Source organism: Salvia splendens, chromosome 2 (assembly GCF_004379255.2).
Source record: "Salvia splendens isolate huo1 chromosome 2, SspV2, whole genome shotgun sequence".
Lineage (NCBI taxonomy): Eukaryota > Viridiplantae > Streptophyta > Magnoliopsida > Lamiales > Lamiaceae > Salvia > Salvia splendens.
This window is the reverse complement of record NC_056033.1, coordinates 29,414,208-29,423,816: the sequence shown is the minus strand read 5'-3', so window position 1 is coordinate 29,423,816 and position 9,609 is coordinate 29,414,208. Positions and strand designations below refer to the sequence as shown.

The 9,609-nt window shown below is 38.0% G+C and overlaps 2 protein-coding genes across 2 annotated transcripts; one reads left to right on the top strand and one right to left on the bottom strand.

The window, feature by feature from the left end:
* Positions 1 to 3,143: 3,143 nt before the first annotated feature.
* On the top strand, positions 3,144 to 4,957 carry LOC121764089. The gene is made up of 4 exons (XM_042160168.1): positions 3,144 to 3,279; positions 3,386 to 3,486; positions 3,795 to 3,937; positions 4,131 to 4,957. The coding sequence occupies exons 2-4, from the start codon at positions 3,406 to 3,408 to the stop codon at positions 4,708 to 4,710; spliced, it is 804 nt and encodes a 267-aa protein (XP_042016102.1). The 5' UTR covers positions 3,144 to 3,279; positions 3,386 to 3,405; the 3' UTR covers positions 4,711 to 4,957.
* A 258-nt stretch (positions 4,958 to 5,215) lies between these two features.
* LOC121792123 lies at positions 5,216 to 9,609 on the bottom strand. Its single transcript, XM_042189945.1, has 3 exons — positions 9,360 to 9,609; positions 5,797 to 8,394; positions 5,216 to 5,718 (listed from the first exon to the last, which is right to left on the bottom strand). The coding sequence occupies exons 2-3, from the start codon at positions 8,305 to 8,307 to the stop codon at positions 5,428 to 5,430; spliced, it is 2,802 nt and encodes a 933-aa protein (XP_042045879.1). The 5' UTR covers positions 8,308 to 8,394; positions 9,360 to 9,609; the 3' UTR covers positions 5,216 to 5,427.

Below are 9,609 nucleotides of genomic sequence, written 5' to 3'. Positions count from 1 at the left end.
CGCCCCGCTTCCGCCCCACTCGCGGCTATAGCCGCGTCCACCTTATAGTGGACGCTCTAAAGTCATTCATATGAATATCATAAGGTTATCTCTGGTATTGTTTCTTAAATACTTAAAATAGTTGTTTCATAGATATAACGTAAATGCTCAAATTATCATTTTGTATACTAAATGATTATATAGATAAATTTGGTTAAGTTACTTATCTTTTGTTTGTAATGAACTTTAGAGCATCCACAACCGTGCTCTTGCCAGCGGCACGGTTGTGGGCCCGGGCGGTACTATTCATGTATGCTCTCTGGCAAGAGCACAACACCCACAACTGTGCTCTTCCGCAAGGACGAGCACAATTAATATAAAATTCAATTAAACAATAACATTTCCATAATATTAAAATCCATTTAAAAACCATAATAAATATTACAAATTACAAATAAAATTAAAAAATACATAATTAAAATCCTAAAAATTAAAAAAACCACTACTCGTTGCCGAATTTCGCCCACATGTGGTTGATTAGGTCTTCTTGTAGTTGATTGTGGTATCGAGTATCGCGCATTGTGTGTCTTTTCTCGATCCTCTGGCCAACCGTCGTATGCTCGCCTCAGCGTGGGGGAGACCTCGCTGTTGAGCTTCCGGCTTCGTCCTCGTCGTAGAAGCTAGCCGCCCTCGGCCCTTCGTCGGCTATAATCATGTTGTGTAATATAATACACGTGAACATGATGTCGGCGATATTATTCACGTACCACAGCCGAGCCGGGGCCTTCACAATGTTGAATCGAGCTTGAAGGACCCCGAAGGCTCTTTCGACGTCCTTCCGCGCTGACTCTTGACGCTGCGCAAAAAGAACCCGTCTCGGGTCGTGCGGGTTGTGGAGCGTCTTCACGAACGTCGACCACCTTCGGTAGATACCATCGGCGAGATAGTAACCCATGCGGTATGTATTTTCGTTGATGGTGAATCGATCGCCAGTGCTACACCATTCATCACATCATTGAAGAGTGGTGAAGAATAGAGCACGTTCAAGTCGTTGTTGGATGAGTGAAATCCATTTGATGTTTTGAGTGAAGGTTGAATGTGTTGATAGTTTGTATAAGAATTATGAATGAGAGATGAATGAGAGATGAATTGATGTGATAAATGAGTGTATTTATAGATGATTTTGGGAAAAAAAATTAAAAAAAAATCAAAAAAATTCAGAAAAAACTGGAAAAAAACGGCCATATTTTTGGGATTTGGAAAATATTTTTTTTAGCATTATTTATAATTAAATACCAATTTTTTTTAAAAAAAAATAAAAAAATGTTTAAACACAACGGCTATGCCGTTGACGAATGGGAGCGCGCCACGTGTGTGTCCGCTGGCACGGACGTGCTCGATACATCGAGCAGCGCCGTGCCAGCGGCGCGAGCGCAGCGGCGGCGGACGCCACCGCTGCGCATGCTCTTACATTATACTATTAATTTTATATTTGGTTACTGTAAAACTAGTACTATTTCATTCGTGCTCATTCGTGCATCTATTTTACATTTGGTTACTGTAAAACTAGTACTATCTCATTCGTGCTCATTCGTGTGATGCACGACTATTTATTATTTCATATTTATAAATTTGATATATAAACTACATATAAAAATCATGCAATCATAATTATTAACTATAATATTAAAATTTGCAAATACTCTACAAATATAAATCTATTTTAATTAAAATTTTAATAAATAATTATTACAATTATAATAAAATATTTGCAAATACTCTATAAATATAGTAAATCAATTATAATCAGTGACGAAGCCAGAAATTTTTTATTGGGGGGTCAAAATACTTTTATTGATGACTAAATATCATAAGAAAAAAATATAATTTTTTTCATTTATTTAATGATTAAATCTTACGATATTTACTTGTTAATTTTCTATGAATCTTTAATAAGAGAACTTTGATTCATTTTCTATGAATCTTTAATAAGAGAAGTTTGAGATGAAATTGAATGATGATTATAAAGAAATGAATAAAGATTATGGAGTATATTCTTAGACTAAAATTTATTAATATTATATGGAGTAAAATATTTTCATATTTAAAGAGTATATTGAAGTCTAAAAATATTTAATTTATCAACTATGCAATTATTGTTTAAAATAATCAAATATTGCAAAGTGACACAAATAATAAACATTAAAATTAAATAAATTAGTAGATGTGGATGTGTAAAAAGTAAGAATCTTATGAATGATAAAAATTATAAGTAAAAAGATTTTTCAAAGTGGCCAACATGAAAATTTATAAAATGAACAGAATATATAAATGGAAAAATTTGAAATAAACAGAATATAAAGAAAACATCAACTGTGGTTCATGGGAGTTGAACACAATTCCTCACAGATAAAAGGGAGTATATTAACCAACTGCGCTAGAACACTTTTTAGTGTATTGTTAAAGCATAATATCTAATACTGGTTACGATAGCTGGGGGGCCCAGTGGCCCCCCAGGCCCCAGTGTGGCTTCGTCCCTGATTATAATCATAGTTTTATTACCATAATGAGTTTATAAATATAGTAAATTTACTATAATTATAAACCTATATCACAATAATTATCAAAATTCCACATTATAATTATTTAAATACTACAATTTATTTGCCAAATTATCTTATTATATTTATATAATTAAATAATATGGATATTGTTCCTAATTTTTCCTTTTCTCTTGTTAAATTATTTTGAATGTATAGCGAATGAACTGAATACTTGTAAACTAAACTAAACTAAACTAAACTATTACAATTAATTAAATATTCCCTTATTATATTTAAAATATTAATTTAACTATATTAACAACTTCGTGCAATTTTCGTTAAAAAAATAATATAACTTTCTTTCGCAAACTTCAATAAAATGGCATGCAAAATATCCATATAAAGATCTTTTAAAAATAACAGGCATTGATACTATTTGGAATCCATCATCGTTATCTTTTTTAATTACAAAAACGGTAAACATATTGTCCAACATCCCAAAATTTAAATTAGCCTTTTTTCAATCATGTGGGTATTAGTGTACAGTTGTTACGGGCCTACCAATTCATTTTCAAGGGAGTTAAAATAGGCCCGAATCCAAATTCGATCCCAATTAAAGCCCACCATCCCAGCCCGGATTAACTACTCAGTCGAATCCAATGATCAATTTTTCATTTCCACGCAGTTTAAGCTGCTGCTGCTGCTGCTGCTTCATCAATCCAGCGCTTCTCTCGTATTCTCTCCTACCAGTCAACGAGTAAGTCCAAATTCATCCTTATCTAATCCACAGGATTTTGAAATCATGCTTCCGTATTGCTTCCTTCTGTAATAATCAATCGTTTAATTTTCTCTCTTCTCGGCAGCTGGCGGGATCGTTGCTGCCATGGAGGTGTCAAATTTTTCCGCGATGTGTTTCAAGCCCCAGCTGAACCGTTCTAGTTTATTTAGGGACGCAACAAATGATGTGAGAGTTAATTTAATTTTTTTGTCAATTTTTATCCTGATTATGCATAGTTGTTTCATTTTCCCTCTTTTATGTTTCATCTATTTGTTTCTGGTTGATGGATTTGAATTGTATCGTAATTAGGGTGTATGAAATTCGATATTTGGGGATGAATAATTAAGTTCAGTGTTATGTTCCTAGGAGTATTATTCTGCTCGAATTAGGCCTTTCATTTTGGTTATTGAAATGTGTATCAATGATATGGGTTTTAGTATAGCAGATTGAAGAATCAGGGGTGCCTAATTTAGTTTGATGTGTTATGAATGTAGGCAGTGTTGCACTGCAGAGAACGTAGTCGTTTAGCTGCCTTGTGCGCCAACAGTGGTGGGATGCTTCGTCATCATCTTTACCCTTGTCCTCACAGGCGAAACGATGTGGTTTTAGGTGGAAGAGAAGATACTCGAACTTCACGGTATTTCTATTTGTAATCACGTTGTTGTGAATCATAGTTGAGATTTTTCTATAAGCTGTATAGTGTGAATGAGTTTATCTGTATTTGATGAAATGTGCGTAAGCTGATTGTGAAACTGGTTCAATGTTGTAGTATACGGTTTCTTGAATCGAGCTATAAGAGAGTAATATATCTTCATTATTTTCTTCTTCAGAGCAGTGAATTATGTGCGAGGATCGAGATCGCGGTTGCTGGTATCATGTCAGGTGACGAGGGAAGAGTCTGGTGGAACCATGAGTGGTGAAAGCATCTTGCTGAACGAACAGACATTGGAGCGGGAGTTGCAGATTGCCATTGAGGAAGAGAACTATTCCCAGGCAGCAAAGATCAGGGACAGCCTTCGACTTCTCCAGGAGGATAGCAAGGCTTCAGTCTTAGCAGCAAACTCCCTATTTTACAACTCGTTCAGAAATGGGGATTTAGCTTCCATGCAAGCCCTCTGGTCGAAGGGCAACCATGTGTGTGTCGTGCACCCTGGTGTGAGTGGCATCTCTGGTTATGACCTGGTGATGGGGAGCTGGGAATTTGTTTGGGCTGACTACGAGTTCCCCCTCGAGATTGAGATCAAGGACGTACAGGTCCACGTGAGAGGTGAGGTTGGCTACGTTACCTGCATCGAAATGGTGAAGACCAAGGGCAGTAGCTGGGGAAGGCATTTTGCGTCGAATGTTTTTGAGAAGATTGATGGTCAATGGTTTCTATGCATTCACCATGCCTCATATGTTGATCTTTGAAACAGATTGTAAGACCAAAACCACTTTTTTGCATCCTGTGTTGGTCTGTGAGAATTTGTAAGACCTAAATACTGGTTTTGTATTGTATGTTGGTCTGTGAAGGAGATTTTTAACACCACAATACCTTTAGGGCTCGTTTGGTAGAATATCCATGTTATGGTTAGGTATGATAATGACCGTTATATGTATTATAATTTGTGCTAGTTATGCAGTATCTAGTTGATGTGTTTGATAATTTTGTTAAAAATTTACCATATCTTCAATTTTTATCTGGTTAATTTTTATGTCGACTAAAACAACCTCAAAAATATATCTATTTCAAGTTAATTTTGGAGGCTGAAACATAGGCTTCAAGACGGGTTTAATTGGGCTATAAAAATAACGTGTATCAAAGACACGGTTAAAGCCACACGAGCTGTTAACTTGTTTCAACATAACTACCAAATACCCCATTAACTGGCCCCTTTATGAGGTCCTTGTCCATATACATTAAGAAATGCACATCTTGAAACTACAAGTAGCAAAATTAGACTTGATCAACAAAATTTACACTGTCATATAAGTTTTCTGCATCAGCAGGTACCTTTACAATATTACTAATCACCGTTTTCTTCCAGTCTAAACTGATAATAATCCAAGGATGCAGTGATTAATGGCAACATCCTCTCTTTGAGAAATAGATGTGGCCCAAACAACTTAAAAACAAAATCTCCATTCCTAACTCCTTCCAACTGGAGACAAGGGTGGGCACGTAACGTACTTTGCAGGGATTTGCTCTTGAAACAGCGGTGGTTTCCTTCTATCAGCTCTTGGATTCGGCTCTGGAACATGCTCTGCTTCTGACTGACCTTTGTCATCTATAATTTCAGGAATTTTTCGGCAAGTAAGATGCGCTACACTTGTAGCAAATGCCTCCAACAAAGAAATCGATGGATCCATTTCGATAGAATAGAACTCATCGCTAAATGGTTTTAAGCTGAAAACAGGTCTGCCCGTGTGCTCTCCACCCTGTTAAAATCATTAGAAATAGTTAGTTTACCGAGACTTAAAGTTGAAGGGGGTAGTATCGTGAAGTATAACAAGTACCTGCATGAAAAGATTAACATGATCAACAGAGCTTGACGCTGATTCCTGAATATTGTAACTGCCTTTTCTGCTGTCAGCAAGTATCCGCAGCTTGCAGCCCACGTCCCATCCTCCACAATCACAACAACCACCAGATCTCCATCGACTAATTAATGAGGAAGGTGTGCCTTTGATAGGTATACCATGAACTGCGCCAGGAAGGATGACTATTGTGCCATTAGAATTTGCTTTTTCTTGGCTTTCTAATGATGCTGGGAACACAAGCTGTGGGAAATTCCTCCCTTCAGATCGTTGGTTTTTATCCATAAACTCTCCACCATTGACCCTTTTACTAGAGTTTTTGACTACAATCGCTGCAATCTCCTTCTTAGGCACAAATGCAAGCATTTGCTTATCTACCTGACCTGGATCAACACCGTACAGGACGCATTCCCTTGCATCACATTCACTAGTACCCTCTCTGTTTGCTTTCAGATGATAAACAGTTGAAATCTTCATCTGACCAATTATACTATAGCCAAGGCTACAAGTTTTGCTCTTTGACCCGTGATTAATCCAGTTCATGCTCTTTTTCTTAATCTCATGAACGGTGTAGAATGAGTAAACCATGCAAGGATCATTCTTTTCAGAAGTTGGCAATCTCTTCACAGCCGCAGCTAGCATGTCCTTCCTGTTCTCCACCACTAGTCTAAAGAAAGGTAGCCCATTCTTGAAAGTGAGTTGCAAAAGAGCCTGAAAATTTGATTCATCAGGCCTCTTATCTTGAGGTGGTCCCTTGATGCCTGTGGGACTGGCCGTCATGGAGCGCAAGCTTCCATTTAGTGGTCGAACAGTATCACTACTTGTTTTTTGCTTGAGCAATGGGTCCAGCAATCTCCTTAAAGGGCTGGACCTTGCTTTGCTACTAGAATTTGCCTGATCCTTATCAACGCTATCCATGCTACGGGAAACTTCAGACCTCACCGGGGCCGATTTTACAGGAGTATATGTAGAACACAATTGTGGAACTTCTGAGCTTTCCTTAAAGCTAAAACTTCTGCCCATCTTTCCCAGGTTAAAGCTGAACCGTCGTGTAGGTGAGGGAGATCTTCCTTTGGCAGTGGACTGTTCACCATTGATACTTTGTTTTCTAGTGGAAGCCTCAATATAAGCTGAGGCCCTTATATCTTCTTCGCTCATATCTGAAAATTTAGCTTCAGATGACGTGGAGGTGATAGAATCTGCATTTGGGAAAATATCTGCATCAGTTGCATGAGAAGCTAACAAGTCATGGGGCTTCATGGAACTTGATGGAAGAGGACAAGAATGGGGAATATCAGAGTATCCTCCAGAATACAGCTCCCGGGGTGAACAGAAACCAGACAATCGGTTCCCTGTCACTGCTACTGCTGATAATTTTGTATCAAGTGAGGTCCTGGATTCTGTTATCTGTGAACTTTCTGAGCGACCTTTTTCTTGTAAATCTTTGGGAACAAGAAGCACTATATTTTGTGGCTCTGGTGCTGAACATCCAGAGGTAAGTTTCAATTCATCATATCTCCTCTCACTCTTCTTCCCATAAGCTCTAACTTTGTTGGGTGGAAGGGGAGCAACCTTTTGTTTCCTCTGCTTGGATGACGAAGAAGAAGCTTCCCTTTCTGACACTGTCTCTTTCTGTGGATTCATCTTGCTCTTGTATGCAATTGTTTCAGAAGAATATTGGTCAGAATACTTCTCTGTTTGCTTAAAATGGTTTTGCTGCATCACAATCCTAATACTTTCTGCAGTGTGATATTTTTGGTTGCATCTTTCCTTTCCTTTAGATTTGAGATACTCAACATATTCTTCTTCCTTCTGGTATTTACTATTTCTTCCTTCCTTTGATGACTTGATAAATAAACTTTGAGGAGGATGTGGTTGCTGAGATGATGAACCATCTGCCACTGGTTGCTTGGCCGAATGTGACAAACTGGGGTAAGGAGTATGTAAAGAGGGTTGTCTTTTCAAGTTTGGACTTATTTTTGGCAGCCCACTTGCTGAAACAAATGAATCGCTAGTTGGTGAAGCTTTCCTGAGAAGTTTTCCAGGCATACGCTCAGTGTACTTCCACTTCTCCAAACGTTTCCAGTCAAGAACACCAAAGTTCAGAGCCTTGTCCTGGATGGTATTGTCCTTCTCTACATGCTGGAGAAAGCCAGGTAAATTAGACATGTGCTTTACAAGCTCATTATCATCAAATGCCCTGCCTCCAACCCGAGGCTTTCGCTCATTTCCTGCATATCTAGACCGGACTTTCTCAGCACTTGCATTCTCAGTAAAATCCAATCCCCGATCATCGGATGGCTGGCTAAAAGAATGTCGAACCCTGTGCTTCCCTTGAAGCAGCCTAGCCTTTTCTATCCAGGGCAATGGAGTTTTCTCTCCAACAGAAACCACATTTTGTCTTTGTCCCAAGCTCCTCTCTTGTCGTACAACATCCATGTCCATAGACATTTCTACACTTCTGGAACTAGGCTGCTTGACGGCATGCATTACATCCTCACTCTAGCAGTCAGAAACTAAAAGGTGGAGTAGCTTTAATTGAAACTAACAATCTGAGTGCTGTAAGGATATCTTCTCCTGAAAACAGAGGTAACAAGTATTTTTTCAGCAAACTACCAAACTTTCTAATACATCGAAATGGATTACAAAGCAATCAGCCACAAATAATCCAAGATTAAATGATTCAATTGCACCCATTGAACCTTTTTTTTAACTTTTACCAATCTGAGTTCTCAGATGATTGTGTCCAAGCCAGACAGAAAAAATAAACTAGACCAAAAACTGGCCTCAATGCCTTAAACACACAGATAGAAGAGGTAAAGCATCACTAACAGGAACAACACAAATATTAGCTTTGACGAACGAACATGCAACATAGAAGTAAAATTAGATTAATCAGTGAAAACAAGTAAACTTGAAACAAACATGACTCGTTAGACCATACTCAAAAACCAAAGTACATTTTTCAATAAATCCAAATGCAATAACTAGTTAAACTTGCACATCTAGATTGTCGAATGGAGATGCAACAAATATAGCCACAGATTCTGAGAGTAGTAAGCGTTATTTAGCAACTTCTAATTAATAACTTTAATAAATCAGCGTTACAGCAGTCTTTAGTGCTCACAATAACCCCAAATTCAGTCTCTGCGGTCAATTTTCCCTCAGATTTTGGAAATGTTCGTAATCAAACTCATAAAACGCACGTTTTGATGGACTATTTTGTAAAACTAACGCTTAAAGCGAAAAATAAACTAAAATACCAAAATGTCGGTCCTATCTACAAAATCTCCCAATCAAGCAAACCACAGATCCAAACAACCTTCAGCTCAGTAACTACAAAATGCTCTTAAATCCGCACTAATTTGAACCTAAAAATTAACTGACATGAAATCAAGAGGTAGCACCAGCACAATGACCAGCTGCGCAGCTGAAAGCAAGAAATCTAAAGAAAGCGGCGAAACTAGTAACACATTCGACGAAAACGTCCCGGAAGAGAGAAGAGGAAATTGCGGAAAGCAATAATGCAGAAGTGAACTTACACTGAAAGCAAAGTAAGGAATTGCAGAGAATAGGGAGTCAGTCAGGGGAAAAGCAAGAAATCTTCTTAGAATTGAAGGAAGCGTAAGCGTAGAGCTCGATGCCGCCGAAAAGAGAGAAAGGAGCTTCCCTGCAGATAGAAATATAGAGACACAACTGCGGAATAGCTATAGAGAGAGAAATCCCGCGAAGAAAAAAAGCGAGTGATAATGAGATAGAGAGAGAAAGAGAGGAGAGAGGAAGTAGAGCTCT

Excerpts from the sequence above, each read along its gene's own strand:
- LOC121764089 (XM_042160168.1), top strand. The coding sequence starts at position 3,406 with ATGGAGGTGTCAAATTTTTCCGCGATGTGTTTCAAGCCCCAGCTGAAC. Across the intron at positions 3,487-3,794 it reads TTAGGGACGCAACAAATGAT|GCAGTGTTGCACTGCAGAGA; the intron begins GTGAGAGTTAAT and ends TTATGAATGTAG. Across the intron at positions 3,938-4,130 it reads GAAGATACTCGAACTTCACG|AGCAGTGAATTATGTGCGAG; the intron begins GTATTTCTATTT and ends TTTCTTCTTCAG.
- LOC121792123 (XM_042189945.1), bottom strand. The coding sequence starts at position 8,307 with ATGCATGCCGTCAAGCAGCCTAGTTCCAGAAGTGTAGAAATGTCTATG. Across the intron at positions 5,719-5,796 it reads ATGTTAATCTTTTCATGCAG|GGTGGAGAGCACACGGGCAG; the intron begins GTACTTGTTATA and ends TGATTTTAACAG.